The sequence below is a fragment of the Schistocerca gregaria genome, chromosome 1 (assembly GCF_023897955.1).
Source record: "Schistocerca gregaria isolate iqSchGreg1 chromosome 1, iqSchGreg1.2, whole genome shotgun sequence".
Taxonomy (NCBI): Eukaryota; Metazoa; Arthropoda; class Insecta; order Orthoptera; family Acrididae; genus Schistocerca; species Schistocerca gregaria.
Window position 1 is genome coordinate 785,481,889 of NC_064920.1, and position 22,773 is coordinate 785,504,661.

Consider the following 22,773-nt stretch of genomic DNA (forward strand, 5'->3'; position numbering starts at 1 on the left):
TGTAAATGACCTACGATTATAACATCATTTCCTTGTTTGTTGCAGAATCTCAATGACACTCTCGTGTCCCATGGACCTGAGGCTGTACCCACACGATCGACAGGTGTGCTCCATAAGGATGGCCAGCTGTGAGTGTCGAGTCTACCTTCAGTACGCAGCACTGCTGTTAATACGGTAGCACTTGGTATCCTCATCTAATATTTGTCGCCACTATGATACATTTGTTACTAATTTGTTCGGTGCAGCCGACAGGATACTACACCATATACAGGGCGAACATTAATAAAACCGACAAACTGCAAGGGACGGATTCCTGACTGGAAACGGAGGAAAAAAGGCCCCATGAACATGTGTTCGGAAATGCATCGTTCCCACGGTAGATGGCGCTGAAGAATGACAGCAGCTCTGACCACGTGCCGTGTGTTCCTTGCGTATTGCAGGCTGTGTGATTGACGCAGCGTGCTGTAAGCATTAGAAAGTTCCAGTACCCATGTCGGAAACAAGTTGAGATCGTGTTTATGTACGGCGAAACAAATGGAAACGGTCGAGAGACAGCACGGCTACGTCAAAACAACTACTTTCACCATACCACACAACATTTCAAGCTCTTTTTGGGCGTTGTGTGATCATGGGTCCTTTAGATAGACGAACGTGCAGGGGGGGGGGGGGGGTGGCGGACCGTGAGCACACTAGATTTGGAGAACCAGGTTCTTCGGAATATTGAGTCGAACCCTTGTACAAGCTCCAGGCAAGTAGCTCGCTATCATTTTGCAACCCAAAGAACGATTATGTGGTCACACAGACACCCAAAAAGATCTTGAAATGTTGTGTGATGTGGTTGGTGTCTGCGAGGGTACTTGTTTGATATAGCCATGCTGCGTCTCGACCGTTCCCATCTACTTGTCCGTACACAACCACCATCTCGGCTTGTTCCCAGCATGAATACCGGACAATTCTGCTGCTTACACTTCGCTGAGTCAATCACGCACCCTGAAACACACAAAGGACAAATGGTACATGGTCAGAGGAACTTTCATTCTTCAGCGCCATCTACCGTGGCGACGATGCATTTCCGTACACACGTTCATAGCACATTTTTCCTCCACTTCCCACATTTTGTGGGATTTATTAATGTTCACCCTGTATAATGGATAAATAATGGTTCTGTTTGCACCAAAATCACTGAATACTAACCTCGGCAAAATGGGACATCATATGAAGTAAGAAATCATTTTCGACATGTATGAGTCAACTAAAAGATGGGTTGTTTCTAGTACAGTCATTACTTATTTTGCCTTATCTCGTTAGCCAGAAACTCCAGTCATGTTACAAGCAGCCCATCGGGAATAAATGCGGTAAGTCTGCCACAGAGTTTGCGTCACGGCGGAGTGTCTATGCCACCTATGCGCAGCTGCTACACTGACTGCGCTTTCCGCCGTGTCATTGTTACTACAGCTGTACTCAAAATGTTTTTTTCATTTGAGCCTGCTGCGCAGTATATCTTAGATAATGATAGTATTATAAAGAAGGTCCAGAACAGAGGGAACGTAATTATCATCTTTATTTCGCGATAGATCTGTTTCGGCTCTGATTGCGTTTTTCGAGTAGCCTGCGAATACAATGATGATGAGATCATTCACATAAGTAACATACCTGCCATACTGCATAGATTACATACTGGTACCGACATCTAGGCAAACTTGATGTCCATATAACATAGATATTAAATTGTCACGTAACATGTACACTGAAGCGACCAAGAAACTGATTTAGGGATGGATATTCAAATACAGAGATATGTAAATAGCCAGAATACGACGCTGACTTCGGAAACTCCTATATAAGACTACATGTGTCTGGCGCAGTTGTTAGATCACTAACTGCTGCTACAACGGCAGGAAATCAAGATTTAAGTGAGTTTGATCGTGGTGTTATAGTCTGCGCACGAGCGATGGGACACAGCATCTCCGAGGAAGCGAGGAAGTACGGATTTTTTAGTACGACAGTTTCACAAGTGTAGCGTGAATATCACAAATCCGGTATAACATCAAATATTAGACATTGCTACAACTGAAAAAAAACCTGCAAGAACGGGAACATCGACGACTGAAGAACATCGTTCAACGTGACTTAAGTGCAAACCTTCCACAAATTACTGGAGATTTCAGTGCTGTGCCGTCAGCAAGTGTCAACGTGCGAACTATTCATCGAAACATCATTGATATGGGTTTTCGGAGCTGAAGGCCAACTAGTGGATCCTTGATGACTGCACGACACATCCAGCCCAGCGGCTCTAGGCGCTACAATCTGAAACCGCGCGGCCGATACGGTCGCAGGTTCGAATCCTGCCTCGGGCATGGGTGTGTATGACGTCCTTAGGTTAGTTAGGTTTAAGTAGTTCTAAGTTCTAGTGGACTGATGACCTCAGAAGTTAAGTTTTATAGTGCTCAGAGCCATTTGAACCATTTTTTGCACGACACAAAGCTTTACGCCGCGCCTGGGCCCGTCGACACCCACTTTGGACCGTTGATAACTGGAAACATGTTGCCTGGTCGGACAAGTCTCGTTTCAGATTGTATCAAGCGGATTGACTTATACGGGTATGGTGACAATCTCTTGTGTTCATGGACCTTTCATGTCAACAGGGGACTGTTCAAACTGGTGGAGGCCCTGTGATGGCTTGAGGCGTTGGATTGATATGGGACCCCTGATACGTCTAGATACGACTGTGACAGGTGACACGTACGTAAATATCCTGTCCGATCACCTGCATCCATTCATGTCCATTGTGCATTCCGAAGGACTTGGATTATTCCAGCAGGACAATGCAACCCCCCACACAACCAGAATTTCTACAGAGTGGCTCCAGGAACACTCTTGACTTTAAACACTTCCGCTGGCCACCAAACTCGCCAGACATGAACATTATTGAGCATATCTAGACTGCGTTGCAGCGTGCTTTTCAGAAGAGATCTCCACCCCCTCGTACTCCTACGGATTTTTTGGACAGCCCTTCAGGCTTCATGGTGTCAATTCCCCCAGCACTAGTTCAGACATTAGTCGAGTCCATGCCACGTCGTGTTGCTGCACTCCTGCGTGCTGCCGGGGGCCCTACACGACATTAGGCAGGTGTACCAGTTTCTCTGGCTTTTCAGTGTACGTAAAATCTATTCGCAGTTGCGAATACTAACAGCTATCAGCAGCATAAGGGAATGAAAACAGTGAAAATTTGTGCCGAATCGGGACTCGAACGCGGATTTCCGCCTTACTCGAGCGGTCACCTTAACCGCTGTTGTTTTCCGTACAGGACGCACGACCAGACCCAAACTTTCAAATGTCGTCGGTCCTGTGTCACAATCTATAGTTCCCTTACAGGGGAAGCCATTTTAATTGAATGACGCTGCCTGGTATCGGCAGATACATACGATAGTACAGTGCTTACGTCGTTAAGAAGAATGGTGCAATGTTCCTTAGGACTTACATGCATCTCCGAAGGAACATTGTATCCTTTTTCTTAAAGACGCAGGCAGCACACTGTCGTGTCACGTTATAGTAGGAGCTCAGTTGTTCGTAACATTACGTATCTGTAATATTTGTTTTACGTTAAATATGTTTGACGGTAATTTTACAGTTCTCTTACTATGATGTTATATGTTTAGAAAGGGTAAGCAGATACTGAGGAATGATATCACTTTCTTCTGGCTGGATTTCGACGTAGGCCATCTTCGTTTGTTATGTGTTACTTGTTTTTAAATTTTATCTCTTTTCGTGTTTACTTATTTCAATAAATTTTTTTGGGTAGAATCTGTGTTTAAAATCTGTACGTTTAATACTTCTTAAGAATTGCTTATCAGGGGTATACAAATATGTAGTACTGCATAGTATACACAAAAGTTCATTCTTGAAAAACTAGAAATTGATATACACATGAGAAACTACCCACAAGGAATATTATACCAACATACAGGTCTTAAATACAAATTCTACCTAAAAAGCGGTATTGTAATACTGGAACACAGAATGGGATGAAAGATAGCCTACGTCGAAACTCAACCAGTGGAAAATAGCATCATCATTGTCTATTTGCATATACTTTGTAAACATACAACATCTGAGAACACAACTGTCAAATTAGTGCCTAAACATATGAAACATATAATAATACAGTTACTTAATTTTATGGCAAGTGAGTGCTGACAATTACGTGACTGTTTTTCATCGATGTAATATGAACGTCATGTTCACCTTGACGTGGGTATCAATACATAATGAACCACATGTGCAAGGCGTATTACGTATGGTATGTAAATGTTCTCACCAGCACGGCATGCTCATGTTGATGATATGGTGATGAAAGTGCCGGCCGGGGTGGCGGAGCTGTTCTAGGCGCTACAGTATGGAACCGCGCGACCGCTACGGTCGCAGGTTCGAATCCTGCGTCGGGCATGGATATGTGTGATGTCCTTAGGTTAGTTAGGTTTACGTAGTTATAAGTTCTAGGGGACTGATGAACAGAGAAGTTAAGTCCCATAGTGCTCAGAGCCGTTTGAACCATTTTGCAGCCGGCCGTGGTGGCCGAGCGGTTCTAGGCGCGACAGTCCGGAACCGCGCTACTGCTACGGTCGCAGGTTCGAATCCTGCCTCGGGCATGGATGTGTGTGATGTCTTTAGGTTAGTTAGGTTTAAGTAGTTCTAAGTTCTAGGGGACTGATGACCTCAGATGTTAAGTCCCATAGTGCTCAGAGCCATTCAGAGCCAACCATTTTGCTGATGGAAGCCGAAAGAGATCTGAAATATAGACCGATAATTACGATGCAGCTACTCTAGACCTTCTTGATACTAATATTCCGTACTGAAAAGTCTCATGCGATTCACAGTTCAACGCTGAGGGAGTGGGTAGGTACTATAACACCAACTAAGGTACGCAGTTGTGATGAAATATCACGAAATACTGAACCGGTTCTTTCCCAGAAGTTCACTGTACTCACGCTTCTTTTACGAAGTCTTTTTGACAGTCAAACCACTTAAGTCTACTGATCGCCAATTCGTGAGCATCTTACTAGATCAGTCCATGCGGCTGATACAAATGTGCGCTTATATCACGCACGATCCAGACTAACTTTTGCATTAAACGTACCGCTGGCTCTATATCGCGGCACACACGTGTACGCGTACCATTAATGACTGAAAGATTTTGCTACCTTGTAGTATAGAAGAATGAAACTCTTCTTCCAGTGAATAAGAATCGTTCGAGAGTAATTGGAAAATAAAGATTTAACATTATTTTTAAAAAGAATTGAACGGGGCTATATCCAGGTGGCTGGCTCGTTGATGTTACTCAGAGTAAAAGAAGACATGATTTCGCAATGATATGAATTAATGAAATCTCCTTTACCTTCCAGTTGCGATAACTGCTTTGATTTCCAAATATATTTACTCAGTTGACGTCAGCCTCTGTCAGGTGTTTATTGACATCAGGCCGCCAGCAAAAATAAGGCATCTCGTAATGCCTGTGAAGCACTGTAAGTAACTCTAAACACTCGGCGTATACAAAGTACATTGTAAGTGTCGCTACAGTTACATCGGGCAACTAGTACGAATTGCAGAGGAACGCCGGACGGAAAACTAAAGAAATTTACGTGTACAGTATTCCGAAAAAACACCCGTAGGAGAACAAATATTATTGAATGGACGCCGAATTGCATTTGACGATACACCTGTCATTTCAGGAACGAACTGTTTCTTAGGTAACATAATAGAAGAAATAATTTACATTAAAAAACTAAGGCGACCGCAATAAAGACGTACAGGATTGAGCCGCATTACAAGTGGGCGCGGCGACTGCGGGATGTAACTAATGCAGTATTTGGCAAATAATTGAGCACCAGTGACGTCTTGTTACCACTTGGTAATGCGCGAGGAGTGTACGGGCGGAAGCGTATGGTGGTCTATACACTTACGCGGAAACCACAAAAGATTTTTTTTAATGCACTCCGAGCGTTCAGGAGGACTTTCCAAATGGCCGAAATAGTGAAAAGAGCGAACAAACCAGTGAAGCGCAGTACCGTAGCTGTGAAGACAGCATATCTAATTGGTCTATGGAGCATTCAATTTGTATTCTATACTGATATTAACTGAGTTCATTCAGCCTCATGAAGTAGCTTGAGGAACTTCTTAAAGGACAAGAAACGTTTCTGGTTTCTAAAGCATACGTTAGCCTCCAGGAGAGGCATTATGATATTACTTTTTGCATCTACATCAACATCTATAGCTACATCTACATCTACATTTATACTCCGCAAGCCATCCAACGGCGTGTGGCGGAGGGCACTTTACGTGCCACTGTCATTACCTCCCATTTCTGTTCCAGTCGCGTATGGTTCGCGGGAAGACGGACTGTCTGAATGCCTCCGTGCGCGCTCGAATCTCTCTAATTTTACATTCATGATCTCATCGGGAGGTATAAGTAGGGGGAATCAATATATTCGATACCTCATCCAGAAACGCACCCTCTCGAAACCTGGCAAGCAAGCTACACCGCGATGCAGAGGGCCTCTATTGCAGAGTCTGCCACTTGAGTTTGCTAAACATCTCCGTAACGCTATCACGGTTACCAAATAACCCTGTGACGAAACGCGCCGCTCTTCTTTGGATCTTCTCTGTCTCCTCCGTCAACCCGACCTGGTACGGATCGCACACTGATGAGCAATACTCAAGTATAGGTTGAGTGAGTGTTTTGTAAGCCACCTCCTTTGTTGATGGACTACATTTTCTAAGGACTCTCCCAATGATTCTCAACCTTGGACCCGCCTTACCAACAATTCAAATCGTTCATCACACATACTCCCAAATATTTTACAGAAGTAACTGCTACCAGTGTTTGTTCCGCTATCATATAATCATACAATAAAGGATCCTTAAAAGATTCATTACTGTCATGAAACGACGCAGTTTCAGTCCCTGAGAATATACAGGATGTGTCCTTTATCTTGACCACCCTAAATAACCGTTTGTCCAGATGCAAATTACAAAATGTTTCAAGCAAATGTTCTTTAGCCGTCAGGGAGACGTCAATCAGCACGATTGCCTTCGTTGTAGCTTTGTTTTCTACAAAGACATGGACAGCGGTATGCATTTTTTAAATGGCGCCCTGTATTTTTTATTCGGTAATTCATTTCCTCTCCTAAGGGCCTATTCAAAAATGTATCACACTGTACCATTCACTGAAACACAACGTTATTAGTAACATAACACAACATTGACTTTGAGCCAGGGATCATAAACTCGTCCACTTGCTACAGTTGTCAGAAAACAAATGAAAACCATGTAAAAACATAACATAAAATTTATTTTGACTCTCCTGTACCATTTCCCGGGAGTATAAAATACAAAGGTGCTCAAAGTGGTGACCCTGGACACCAATACACTGTTGCACTCGTTGAATGAAAGGATTATTTACTGCTTCCAGTGTTGCCTGCTGAAGAGAGCTACAAGCAAGCACGATACGTTCCTGCATGTCGTCTGGAGTTGTTGGAATAGACAACGTCTTTAATGCATCCCCAAAGAAAAAAGTCCAGAGGATTTAAACCAGGAGACCTAGCAGGCCAAGTAACTGTTCCTCCTCGACCACTCCATCTGGTAGAATACCTTCGCTTCAGAATACGACGTGCGCACAAGGCATTATGTGCTGGACAACCATCTTGTTGATACCACACAAACATTCTGGTTCTTAGCGGCACTTCATCCAGAACTGGACGAAGAATTCATCTGAGGAAGTTGGCATACGCTGTGCCGTTTTGATTACCATTGATGAAATAAGGGTCAATAATTGTAGTACCAAGCATATCACACTGGACTTTAGCTCTCCATTGAGGCAGATGTTCCACCTGTCTAAGCCATCATGGGTTGTCGCTGGACCAATAATGCGTGCTCCTTGTATTTACCTGTCCTTTGTTTGAGAAGGAACATTCATCGGTAAATAGAACATTGGAGAAGAAGTTCGGGTTGGCGAGGATTTGCTGCTGTTCCGACAGAACTGTACACGATTTTGGAAATCATTTCCATGCAATTATTGATGTAGGTGTACATGGTAAGGATGGAACCGGTGACGTGTAAGAATACGATGTATACTGGTTTTAGGAATGCCAATCTCGTGTTCAAGCTATCGTGGATTCATAGCAACGGAAGCAAGTGCAACGATGATTGCGTTGTCGTGGGTTGGAACTTCCCATTTCCTGAAGCGTCGCAACAAGACGAGAAAACATCCGTCGGGAAGGTGGGTTCTTGTCACGATATCGCTCTCTGTACAGTTCCACTGCCTGCGTAGCATTTCGCCTGCCTTCAACAACAACAACAACAACAACAACAATAAAAGAAACGTTATGTAGGAAGGACAGCCTTTACTGTATGCCTACTCTACACAACAGTATTTAAACGGACTAAACTATTGTACTAAATCAACCAGTACATTAGAAAACAGTATTGCAATTACTGTTCTGCTAACTTACATTCCCCGTAGATAAGTAGCATTTCTACCTCCTCTTCATTGGTGTACATTCTACTCTTTAACTGACAATGGTTGACGGAATGACGGGTGTGCGTTCTACTTACATTTACATTTGTCCTCTGTCAACCTCAACACGTGGATGTGTTTCATTTCCCCGAGTACGTGCACTAAGCGCTGGGAGCGCCAACGTCAATATTGTGTTATGCAATTAATAACGTTGTGTTTCAATGGATGGTACACTGTGATACATTTTTGAATAGGTATTTAGGAGAGGAAATTAATTACCGAATAAAACATACAGGGTGCCTTTTAAAGAAATCATATCGCTGTTCATATCTTTGTAAAAAAACAAAGCTACAACGAAGGCAATCATGCTGATTGATGTCCCCCTGGGTGCATCTGGACAAGCAGTTATTTAAGGTGGTCAGGATAAATGGTACAGCCTGTTTAGAGGAGCTCTTTTATTTAATTACATAGTAATAGATGAACCGTATGTCCCAGAAAAATGAATGACTTCCGATGTATTTCCTACTTGAGGAGTCCTTGCAACTACCATTACAGGGCTTTTCCGCAAATGACTCTCGCATTTTGCGAGAAAATAACACATTTACACTGTCTGATACTAAAAGTGAAGCACACGTAAGTTATGGTCAGATAGTTTCATGATTTATTTCATGTTCGTACCATTGGTGGCTATGTAGGCCCTAACTACAAAGAGTTCCAATACTCCGAAGGCTGAACAGCCAAAAGAGTGCGTTAGTTATGTCTTGGTAAGTATTGTTACAAGACCTGGTATGATTCACTACTGGAAATTAAAATTGCTGCACCACGAAGATGACGTGCTACGGACGCGAAATTTAACCGACAGGAAGAAGATGCTGTGATATGCAAATGATTAGCTTTTCAGAGCATTTACGCAAGGTTGGTGCCGGTGGCAACACCTACAACGTGCTGACATGAGGAAAGCTTACAATCGATCTCTCAAACACAAACAGCAGTTGACCGCCGTTGCCTGCTGAAACGTTGCGATGCCTCGTGTAAGGAGGAGAAATGCGTACCATCACGCTTCAGACTTTGATAAAGTTCGGATTATAGCCTATCGCGATTGCGGTTTATCGTATCGCAACATTGCTGCTCGCGTTGGTCGAGATCCAATTGTTAGCAGAATATGGAATCGGTGGGTTCAGGAGGATGCTGCGGAACGCCGTGCTGGATCCCAACGGCCTCCTATCACTAGCAGTAGGGATGACAGGCATCTTATCCGCATGGCTGTAACGGATCGTGCAACCACGTCTCGATCCCTGAGTCAACAGATGGGGACGTTTGCAAGACAACAACTATCTGCATTAACAGTTTGACGACGTTTGCAGCAGCATGGACTATCAGCTCGAAGACCATGGCTGCTGTTACCCTTCACGCTGCATCACAGACTGCGATGGTGTACTCAACGACGAAGCTGCGTGCACTAAAGGCAAAACGTAATTTTTTCGGGTGAATCCAGGTTCTGTTTACAGCATCATGATGGTCGCATACGTGTTTGGTGTCATCGCGGTGAACATACATTGGAAGCGTGTATTCGTCACGGCCATAGTGGCGTATCAGCCGGCGTGACGGTATGGGGTGCCATTGGTTACACGTCTCGGTCACCTCTTTTCGCCTTCACGGCACTTTGAACAGTGGACGTTACATGTCAGATGTGTTACGACCCGTGGCTCTACCCTTCATTCGATCCCTGCGAAACGCTACATTTCAGCAGGATAATGCACGACCGCTTGTTGCAGGTCCTGTACGGGCCTTTCTGGGTACAGAAAATGTTCGACTGCTACCTTGGCCAGCACATTCTCCAGATCTCTCACCAATTGAAAACGTCTGGTCAATGGTGGCCATGCAACTGGCTCGTCACAATACGGCAGTGACTACTCTTGATGAACTGTGGTATCGTGTTGAAGCTGCATGGGCAGCTGTACCTATACAAGCCATCCAAGCTCTGTTTGACTGAATGCCCAGGCGTATGAAGGTCTGTTGCTCTGGGTACTGATTTCTCAGGGTCTGTGCACCCAAATTGCGTGAAAATGTAATCACATGTCAGTTCTAGTATAATATATTTGTTCAATGAATACCCGTTTATCATCTGCATTTCTTCTTGGTGTAGCAATTTTATTGGCCAGTAGCGTATATAAGGGTTATTGCCAGTGTCAGATATTGAGTTTCCATGTGAAAGACACGGAGATGCCACGTAATCTTGTGAAACACAGTTATCAGCACCTGACAGAGTTCGATAGGCACCTGCTTGTGGGAACGTGTAATATCCAGATTTGTGGGGTATGTGAGTCGAAGTTGGAACGTGAAAGCAGCCTGACTCGTCGTGAATGTTCCGGTCGGCCACGTCTGACCACCAGCTCGGAGGATCCCCCTAATGGGCACCAAGCACGTTGCAACCCCGTTCACACCTACGCTGGCAGTCGAGAACAACTAATGGACTTCCCGCTACTCCTGTGTCATATCGTACCATTAGTGCTTAGGCTGCCATTAGCAACACAACAAGCATCACCGCGTTTGGCGGGGTATGGTGCCTTGAGGCGGGATGTATGGATTGTTAATGAATGGCGTTGCACTGTGTTCAGCGATGAATCGCGGTTCTGCACTACCCCGGATGACTATCGTCGGCTAGTATGGCGACGACCTAGGGAGAGGTCCCATTCTGCCAATGTTTTAGAGATGCTCAACTGTGTCACTTCTAGCGTCATGGTGTGAGGAAGCATCGACTAAGACCTCACGTCGCGGCTGGTGGTCATTGAGGAAGTATGACGACACAACTGTATGCCAACGACAGCCTGCGTCTTAATGTGTTACCGCTCATGCGACAGTATCGTCGTGCCATCTTTCAACGGAACAGCATTCGTCCACACGTGGCGTGTGTCTCTAGTCATGCGTCAGCTTGCCTCAGGAGAGGACACAAAGGCACTGTCACACCCTTCCCAACAAAACCAGTGCTTACATCAAGGCCAGAAGAGGTGCAACGTCATAGTAATAAGTGGGTCCACACTGCCAAGTTCTTTGTAAATTTGATTCGATTTTGTTCATCACTGAAATAACATCACACACACATTCAGCCTATGAACTTTCATTTCTTTTCCACTTCCCCATCTCGGCGATTCACTTATATTGTCAGGTAGTGTATTGATAATGCACTTCCTTGATCGACTGACTAGGCCTCTGTTTTATTGCTACTGAGCTGTTGTGACACCGCACGATGGGGCGAGATTAGTAGGTAGGTACATCCTCCATGTTCATTCGGTGTTGATGGACGCATTGTAGTCACCATAGTTGACGGTACTATACTACTCTTACCAACAACCTACTAGAACTGTGCTGTGACGGATCTGCACAGTATTATCTGGGGGTTAACATTTGAACAGACCTGATGTTAAAATAATTGCGAAAGAAAAACAGCTGTTGCAGTAACCATTTCTGGCACACTATCCAGAAGTAAGCGCGTATAGAGATAGTTAAGAAAATAGCGAGTCCAATTTCCCAAGTTTGTTTGTAAAGAAAAATGTTTTAAGTAAGTATTGTACAACCTCACGCTGAGGAGTGGTTTTGCAGGCTCAAAAATTTTAATACGCAGTGTCAAAAAATGGCTTCAACCTTAATATGCAATGCACTGAGAAGTACATTCGTAATATACTAGTACATTTATTGCTTATAAAAAAGTTGCTTATGCTACTTAGTGATATATTTTTCTGCTTGGTAATTGTAATGCTGAAAATTTTGGGTGTACATTGGGAGAGAGCAGCTGCAGATTTTGCGGTTTGTAGATGGCTGGACGACTGATGACCTGGTGTTCATGTGGAAAGACGGCGACCCGGTGCAAGTGGTCAAGAACCTGCGCCTTCCACGCTTCACTCTAGAGAAGTTCGTTACTGATTACTGCCACGCCAGGACAAACACAGGTAACATCGTATTCTTTGCCTTCTAAGTACTGAAAAATATGGACCGACTTTAGGGAAATATTTAGCATTAATGCTTCTCGAAACAATACCAAAAGTTGCATTTCTCGTTTGTGGATCTCATAATGCCACTTTATCTCAATATTTTAAGCTAATTGCACTGTTTTGTCCTTTATAAACAGAATTCGTATTTATATGATTCTGATCCTCTTTACTTCATCCCCTCGTCTGACATGTTTTCCCTCTTTGCTCTGGATTCCTTGTTTGTCAACTTCCACTATAAGTTATCCTTCTACACTCATGTTCATAAATTAAGGATAATTGCAGAATGTGGTGCCACACAACGTGGCACGACACAAGACTGACGCTAATAGCATAGGCACATAGGGAACACACACGACACAGATCTGTAAGTCCACGGTAATGGTGATAAGTTGAGAAAACCATGTGCTACAAAACGCCTTGTTTCCTACTCATGTACCCCGACGTCAGTATGGGATATGATCACCCCGCACACGTACACAGGCCGCACAACGGCTTGGCAAACTCTGGATCCGGTGGTCGAGCAGCTCCTGGGGTATATCCCCCCCGTTCTTGCACCGGTGCCTGTCGGATCTCCTGAAGTGTTCTAGGGTTTGAAGACGTGCAGCGATACGTCGACCGAGAGCATCCTAGACGTACTCGTTGGGGAACAGGCAGGCCACTCCATAATCCTGATATCTTCCGTTTCAAGGTACTCCTCCAAGATGGCAGCTCGGTGGGGTCGTGCGTTATCATCCATCAGGAGGAAGGTGGGATTCACTGCACCCCTGAAAAATGCGGACATTCTGGTGCAAAATTACGTCCCGATACATCTGACGTGTTACAGTTCCCCTGACAAAGACATGCAGGGTTGTACGTGCACTGCCGGTCAGGGTGGCCGGGCGGTTCTAGACGCTACAGTCTGAAACCGCGCGACCGCTAAGGTCGCAGGTTCGAATCCTGCCTCGGGCATGGATGTGTGTGATGTCCTTAGGTTAGTTAGGTTTAAGTAGTTCTAAGTTCTAGAGGACTGATGACCTCAGAAGTTAAGTCCCATAGTGCACAGAGCTATTTTTTTGTACGTGCACCAATCATAATCCCACCCCACATCATCGAACCATGACCTCCATACAGGTCCCCTTTTAAGGACATTAAGGGGTTGTTATCTGGTTCCTGGTTCACGCCAGATGAAAACCTGGCGAGAATCACTGATCAGACTATACCTGGACTCATCCGTGAACATAACCCGGGACCACTGTTACAATGACCATGTAGTGTGTTCTTGACACCAGACTTTACGGGCTCTCCTGTGACCAGTGGTCAGTGCAATGCACCTTGCAGGTCTCCAGGCGAATAAACCATGTCTGTTCAGTCGTCTGTAGACTGTGTGTCTGGAGATAACCGTTCCAGTGGATGCGGTAACGTCCCGTGCAAGGCAACCTGCAGTATTGCGTGGCCGTCTGTGGGCACCGATGGTAAGATATCAGTGTTCTTGTGATGTTGTACACTGCGGACGTCCCGCAATGTAGCGCCTGGACACGTTTCCTGTCTGCTGGAATCGTTGCCATAATCTTGAGATCACCCTTTGTGACGCACGGGGGTCACGTGCTACGACCTGCTGTGTTTGACCAGCCTCCAGTCGCTCTACTATTCTACCCTCATAATGTCATCAATGTGTGTTCTTTGAGCCATTTTCAACACACAGTCACCATCAGAACGTCTGAAAACATCTGTACACTTACTCGCTGCACCGTACTCTGAGATGCACCAACACACTTCTGCGTATGTGAACTGCTGCCAGCGCCAACGTGCGACGACCTCAGGTCAAATGCACCACATGGTCAAAACGCGAGGTGATTTGAACCCACAAACCGCCAACCAGAGCACTATTTCACCATGTATCAGCATTATCCTTAATTTATGAGCATGAGTGTAGAGTTTTAGTTTCCCTTTCCTTATACAGCTCAACTAAACGAGAAAGTCTTGATGGTGAACTACTTTTTTGTACTGCTCTAACAAGAGAAATACAAACAGTTGTAGGAAAGAGTGCAGCTTTTTTTCCTTATGAGCCGCGCGGAGTAGCCGCGGGGTTCTAGGCGCCTTGTCACGGTTCTCGCGGCTACCCCCGTCGGAGGTTCGAGTCCTCCCTCGAGCATAAGTGCGAGTGTTGTCCTGAGAATAATTTAGTTGAAGGTAGATTAAGTAGTGTGTAAGCCTAGGGGCCGATGACATCAGCAGTTTGGTCCCATAGGAATTACCACAAGTTTCCAGTTTCCATTCCTTAAGACAATGCTCGTTAGTTACGAATAAAGTAAATAGTTCTATTTTTCGCTTCCTTCATTTTTTGTTATATTTGAGGTCTCTAATTCCCATAAACGCTTATGAATTCCAATTAAATCTGCTCGAGCAGACAAACATATACACTGAGGTGCCAAAGACATGGGATAGCGATATGCACATATACAGATTTCGGTAGTATCACGTACACAGGCTATAAAAGGACAGTGGACTGGTGGAGCTGTCATCTGCTCTCAGGTGATCCATGTGAAAATATTTCCGACATGATTATGGCCGCGCGGCGGCTATTAACAGACTCTGAACGCAGAAGGTAGCTATAACTAGACGGAAGGGCATGCTATTTCGGAAGTCGAAAAGGAATTCAAGATCCCGAGAGTTATAGTGTGAAGAGTGTGCTGAGGATACAGAATTTCAGGCATTGTCTATCACCACGAACAACGCAGTGGCCGATGGCCTTCACTTAACGACCGAGAGCAGCGGCGTTTGCGTATAGTTGTCAATGATAAGAGACAAGCAACACTGCGTGATACAACCACAGAAATCAATGTGGGACTTAACGACGAACGCATTCGTTAGGACAATGATACGAAATCTGCTGTTAATGTGCTATGGTAGCAACTCTCTTGTACTCGTGACCAGATCGGTTGGACCCTAGACGGCTGGAAAACCGTGGCCTGGTCAGAGGAGTGCCAGTTTCAGTTGGTAAGAGCTGACGGTAGGATTCGAGTGTGGCGCGGACCCCACGAAGCCATGGACCCAAGTTGTCAGCAAGTCACTGTGCAAGCTGATGGTGGCTCCATAATGGTGTGGGCTGTGTTTACATGGAACTGATCCGATCATCGACTAGAAATGGTAACGTTCGCCTACTTTGACACCATTTGCAGCCACTCAAGGAATTCATGTTGCCAAACAACGACAGAAATTTTATGAAATACGATGCTCAACGTCACCGGATCACAATTGTTCACGACTGATTTGAAGGACATTCTGGACATTTCGAGCGAATGATTTGGCCAATCAGTTCGCATGACATGAACCCCATCGAACATTTGTGGGACATAATCGAGAAGTCAGTTCGTGCACAAGTTTTGCACCCACCAGCAACATTTTCGTAGTTATGGCGGGCTATACAGGAAGCATGGCTCAATATTTCTGCAGGGGTCTTCCAGCGACTTGCTGAGCCCTTTACATGTCGAGTTGCTGCACTACTCCAGGCAAAAGAAGATCCGACACGATACTGGGAGGCATCCATGAATTTTGTCACCTCAGTTTAGTTAGGCCCTCCGTCAACAGTAGTCCACCATCCTCTGGATATATTTTGTATTTCTTTCGCAATACGTTATTCCCTCCACACCCCTCCTCCCTTACCCCTGCCATTATCGTTGGAGTTAGTTGAGATGGATGGGACATATTCACTACCGCCAGATGTAGAGTGAACTGTGATCCTATTCAAGACCCCACTGACGGATCGCTCTTTGACTGAAGGGCGAGACAACTGTGAAATATAATTTTGATTTTGATTTGTTCGGTTCTTTATTAGTTTCGACCTCTTGACCTTACAGCCATCTTGTGTGTACACATTACAGGACACTCACGTTGAGTATAACAAACATTAATTAAGGCACAGATTACATAATGGCAAAGTGTACTTAAAAACAAATTTCACTATACCAACAGAATAATTATTGGTAATGTATCATATTACATTGCAAACACTGCAGTCATAACCTTTCATTAACTGATGTTATATTATTTACTATCTATGTATAACTTTATTGTTATTATTTTGAACGTGCACTGAATGTATAAATTCGTTTTGTTCAGATTTTTTTCACTAGATCAAAAATGGCAACAACTCCTGATCGAAAGAGAGTGCTGATGGATACAAGGAAAGGTATATCTTTCGTTATCAGATTCTTCATTGTCTTTAGCTGCAGAATTCTTTGTAGACGGAAAGCAAATAGCAAAGCGTTTCGCACTGACAGTTAATTCTTTGCACCCTCATACTAATGGTTTCGCCTGGAAGAAGGCGGTAAAAATCGCTTGGAAAATTCCAGTAGTTTAGCCTCATCCTTATGGAACTGGAGATGCTTCTACTGTTGTCGGTTTTGTGGAATCACGGTTTCGATGGGATCTCATCTTTAACTGCTACGTAGTGACTGCCTTTTAATTCCTGTATTATGGCCAAAAGAAATTAGTATAACGTTTTATGATGCTATAAAACTGTGTAGGGTAATTTTATTTTTGAGTGTATACCATATAATTTTTCTTACTCCGATTAGAAAACCAATGTCTGCAGAATCACGAAACACCTAAGAAATATTAAAAAGAGGAAAAGGACCACACTTACATAGGATCCGAACAGCAACCACCGTCCTGCTCTTCAGGTCATACCAGCAAGAAAACCGTAAAGAGCTGGGGGTAGAGAAGCCACACATGACGCATGACAGCATCTAGGTGTGGTTACTGAAAGGTTTAAAACTGCGTGTGTGAAAACAAAATCAAACAGTATTGATACTCTATACACTAGAGAGGAAGGGAAACTGTACATCTGGTTATACACTCAAGCGGCAGAAAAACAGCCATTTGCATACGTATTTAATTAAAGAGGTATGTAAACAGGCATAATACGGCGTTGCGGGTGGAACGCCTATACAGGACAACAAGTGTCTGGCGCAGTTGTTAGATCGGTTACTGCTGCTACATTGGCAGGTTATCAAGATTTAAGTTCGTTTGAAAGTGGTGTTATAGTCGGCGTACGAGCGATGGGACACAATATCTCCGATGTAGCGATGAAGTGGAGATTTTCCCGTACGACCATGTCACGAGTGAACCGTGAATATCAGGAATTTACAAACATCAAATCTTCAACATCGCTGCAGCCAAAAAGAGATCCTGCAAGAAAGGAACCAACGACTACTGAAGAAAATCGATCAACGTGTCAGAAGTGCAACACTTCCGCAAATTGCAGCAGTTTTCAATGCTGGGCCGTCAACAATTGTCAGCGCGAAAACAATTCAACGAAAAGTCATCGAAATGGGATTTAGGGGTCGAAGGCCCACTCGTGCACCCTTGATGATTGCGCGACACAAAGCTTTATGCCTCGCCTGGTCCCGTCAACACCGACATTGGACTGTTGATGACGTATGTAAGCGTCCTGTCTGATCACCTGCATCCATTCATGTCCATTGTGCATTCCGAAGGACATGGACAATTCCAACAGGACAATGAGACACCTCACACATCCAGAATTGTTACAGAGTGGCTCCAGGAACACTTCCACTGGCCGCCGAACTCGCCAGGTATGAATACTATTAAGCATATCTGGGATGCCTTGGAACGTGGTGTTCAGAACAGATCTCCACCCCCTTGTGCTCTTACGTATTTATGGACAACCCTGCAGGCTTCATGGTGTCAGTTCCCTTCAGCACTACTTCAGACATTAGTCGGGTCGATGCCACGTCGTGTTGCGGCACTTCTGCGTGCTCACAGGGGCCCTACACGACATTACGCACGTGTACCAGTTTCTTTGGCTCTTCATTGTGATTGTATAGTGGTTTTGTAACTGATTTTCTTCTTTTGATAAAGTCTTAGGTTTCCTATTTTTAACTGAGATACTAAACATTATTCCACAGATAGCGTGAGCTCGAAGATAACCTAAACTACTTTTTCGATTTATGTGAGTAATGCCTGGTCACCATTTTGCTGTTGTTTTTATGGTCTTCAATCCGAAGACTGGTTTGATGCAGCTATCCATGCTACTCTATCTTGTGAAAGCCTTTTCGTCTCCCAATAATTACTGCAACCCGCTTCCTTCTGAATATGCTTACTGCATTCATCTCACAGAAGTATGTCGTTATCATGAGAAACAAAAGTGCGTTCTGCCTATCGGAGAGTCGAATGTCAGATTCGTTAATCGGGCAGGTATGTTAGAAAATTTTAAAAGGGAAATGGATAGGTTAAATGTAGATATAGTGGGAATTAGTGAAATTCGGTGGCAGGAGGAAATGGACTTCTTGTCAGATGAATACAGAGCTGCAAAATCAAATAGGGGTAATACAAGAGTAGGTTTAAGAATGAATAAAAAATAGGAACACGAATAAACCACTATGATAGCATAGTGAACGTATTGTTGTAGCAAATATAGACGTTAAGCCCACACCCACGACAGATATGCAATTTATATGCTACCTAGCTGCGCAAATGAGGAGCAGTTTGAGGAAATGTATGATGAGTTAAAGAAATTGTCTGGATAGTTAATGGAGACGAAAATTTAATAGTCATGGGATACTGGGAAGAAAAGAAAAAATTGTTGGTGAATATAGACTGGAGGAAACCAATAAAAGAGGAACTTGTCTGGTAGAATTTTGCACAGAGCATAATTTAATCACAGCCAACATTTAATTTAAGAATCCTGACAGAAGATGGTATGCGAGGAAGAGACCTGGAGACGATGGTATGTTTCAGATTGAATTATAATGGTAAGAAAGAGATTTAGAAACCAGGTTCTAAATCTTTCAGATTGATTTATAATGGTAAGACAGATTTCAAAACCAGGTCCTAAATTGTAAGACATTTCCAAGGACAGACATGGACTGTCCACAACTTTGTTGGTTATGGACTGTAGAGTGCAACTGAAGAAACTGCAAAAAGGCAGGGGTTTAAGGAGATGGAACGTTGATGAACTGAAAGAACCAGAGAAGGTATTGAGTTTCAGACAGAGTTTTAGGGAACGATTTACAGGAACAGGTGAAAGGAATACAGCAGAAGAAAAACGGTTACCTTTACGAAATGAAGTAGTGGAGGCAGCAGAAGATCAAGTAAGGTTAGTAAAAATCCTTGGGTAACACAATGAGAAAAGGAGAAAATATAAAAACATAGTAAATGAAGCAGACGAAAGGGAATATAAACGTCTAAAAAATAAGATCCACAGGGAGTGCAAAATGGCTAAGCAGAATTGGCTAGAGGACAAATATAGGGAATCATATATCAGTAGGGGTAAGATAGAGGCTGCATACCGAAAAATTAAAGAGACCTTTGGAGAAAAGAGAACCACCTGTACGAATATCAAGAGCTGAGAAGGAAAACCAGTCCTAAGCAAAGAAGGGAAAGCAGAAAGGTGGGAGAAGTTTATGGAGGATCTATGTAAAGAGATGCACTTGAGGTCAATATTATGGAAGTGGAAGAGAAAGTACATGAAGATAAGAAGGGAGATATGATACTGCGTGAAGAATTTGATAAAGCACGGAAAGACTTGATTCGAAACAAGGCTCCGGGAGTAAACAACATTGCATTAGAACTACTCATAGCCTTGGGAGAGCCAGCCCTGAAAAAACTCTACCATCTGGTGAGCAAGATGTATGAGACACGTAAAATATCCTCAGACTTCAAGAACAATATAGTAATTCCAATTCCAAAGAAAGCAGGTGGTGAACAAGCGTGAAAATTACCGAACTATCAGTCTGATAAGTCACGGTTGCAAAATACCAACACGAATCCTTTACAGAAGTATGAAAAAACTGATAGTAGCCGACCTGGAGTAAGATCAGTTTGGATTCACGGGAAATGTTGAAACGCGGGAGGCAATACTGACCCTACGACTTCTCATAGGGGATAGGTTGAGGAAAGGAAAACCTACCTTTCTAGCATGTGTAGACGTAAAGAAAGTTTTTGACAATGTTGACTGCAATACTATCTTTCAAATTCTTAAGGTGGCAGGGGTAAAATACAGGTAGCGAAAGGCAGTTAACAATTTGTACAAAAATCAGACGACAGTTATAAAAGTCGAGGGGCTTGAAAGGGAAGCAATGGTTGAGAAGGGTGTGAGACAGGGTTGTGGCCTTACCCATGTGTTGTTTAGTGTGTATATTGAACAAGTAGTAAAGGAAACAAAATAAAAATTTGGAGTAGGAATTAAAATCCATGGAGAAGAAATAAAAACTTTGAGGTTTTCCGGCGATATTGTAATTCTGTGAGAGACAGCAAAGAGCGTGTAAGAGCTGCTTAACGGAATGGACAGTGTCTTGAAAGGAGGAGGTAAGATGAACATAAAAAAATGTAAATCGAGGATAATGGAATGTAGTCGAATTAAATAAGATAATACTGAGAGAATTAAATTAGGAAACGAGACACTTAAAGAAGTAGATGAGTTTTACTATTTGGGAAGCATGATGGTCGAAGTAGGGAGGACATAAAACGTAGACAGTCAATAGCAATGAAAGTGTTTCTGAAGAAGAAAAATGTGTAACATTGGGTATAGATTTAAGTGTCAGGAAGTCCTTTTTGAAAGTATTCCTATGGTGTTCAGGCATATATGGAAGAAAAACGTGGACGACAAGCAATTTAGACAAGAAGAGAATAGAAGCTTTTGATTTGTGATACAGAAGAATGCTGAAGATTATATGGGTAAATCCGTAACCAACGAGTAGGTACTGAATAGAGTTGGGGAGAGAGAAATTTGTATCACAACCTGACCAGAAGAAGGAATCGATTGGTAGAACACATTCAGAGGCATCAAGGGGCAAGCAATTTAGTACTGGAGAGAAGCGTGGGGCGTAAAAATCGTAGAGGGAGACCAAGAGATGAATGCAGTAAGCAGATCCAGAAGGACGTAGATTGCAGTAGTTACTCGGAGATGAAGTGATTTGCATTGGATAGAGTAGAATGGATACCTGCATCAAATCACAAAAACAGCATTCATCTCTTTATCTCTCTATAAATTTTACCTTCCACACTTCCATTCAGTATTAACTAGTGATCCCTTAATGTCTCAAAATGTGTCCTATCAACTGATCCCTTCTTCTAGTCAGATCGGTCCACAAACTTCTTTTCTCCCCAGTTCTATTCAGCACCTCCTCATTAGTTACGCGATCTACCCACTTACTCTTCTGCGATCTTCTGTAGCAACAAATTCCCAGGGCTTCTATTCTTTTCTTGTCTGAAATGATTATTGTCCACCTTTCACTTCCATACATGGCTACACTCTATAAACATACTTCCAGAAAAGACTTCTAACACTTAAATTTATATTCGATATTAACAATTTTCTCTTCTTCAGAAATACCTCTCTTGCCATTGTGAGTCTTCATTTGATATCCTCTCTATTTCGGCCATAATCAGTTGTCTTGTTGCCCAAATAACAAAACTAACCTACTATTAACCATATAGTAGAGCTACACGCCCTCAGGAAAAATTACGGCTGTGCTTTCAGGCGTTCGCAGTTCCAACACAACGAGGCCGGTTTTGTTTGATGCTAAAAGGTCATATCAGTCAATAATCTAGATTGTTGCCCCTGCAACTAGTGAAAATGTTACTGCCCCTCTTCAGGAGCCACACGTTTGTCTGGTCTCTCAAAAGATACCCTCCGGCTGCGGTTGCACCAACGGTACGGCTATCTGTATCGTTGACGCGTGCAAGACACCCCACCAACGGAAAGGTCCAAAGATCTTGGGGTGGAACTCATTTCTGAATTACTGCTATCCATAACGGTAACACACTGTTTCCATCGTAACAGTATATGCCAGAAGAAAGAATTACTTTATTCCGAAACCGATGTTAAACAATAAAATAATATTATTTAAACCATTGTTGGGGTTTTATTCATTTTGTGGAAATCGACTGGTCCGGTTGCCGCTGCTCTGCGAAAAGAACTCATTTGAGAATAGTGTCTGATTCTGAAATATAAACTGAGGAGTTTCTTGTAAGTGATATACTCGTATTCTATATCTCCTGTATGAGCATGACAGGCGAATATTTGCTAATTTCAGACCAATGATTTTCTCTATCCAGCTAAGCAGCAGCTTTCTTTCTGTTGTGAAATTTCAGACCCCTGTATGAACATTATTGTTTGTTAAGCCTTTCCTAATTCTGACATAAATATTTATTTTCTCTTTTTCATGTATCTTACTTATATTCAAAACTCAGCAATTAACATTTCTGTTCGTTCACAACCTTTAAGTATGTTAATAAACTATCTGTCTTTGCTTTTCTCTCTTGAAG

The 22,773-nt window shown here is 43.3% G+C and overlaps 1 protein-coding gene across 1 annotated transcript in view; it reads left to right on the forward strand.

Moving 5' to 3' along the window:
* LOC126269352 (glutamate-gated chloride channel-like) overlaps window positions 1–22,773 on the forward strand; it is a 128,132-nt gene that overhangs the window by 87,373 nt on the left and 17,986 nt on the right. The window contains exons 7-8 of the mRNA XM_049973988.1: window positions 46–128; window positions 12,325–12,459. Coding sequence (XP_049829945.1) covers window positions 46–128; window positions 12,325–12,459 — 218 coding nt within the window. The remainder of the gene's footprint in view (window positions 1–45; window positions 129–12,324; window positions 12,460–22,773) is intronic.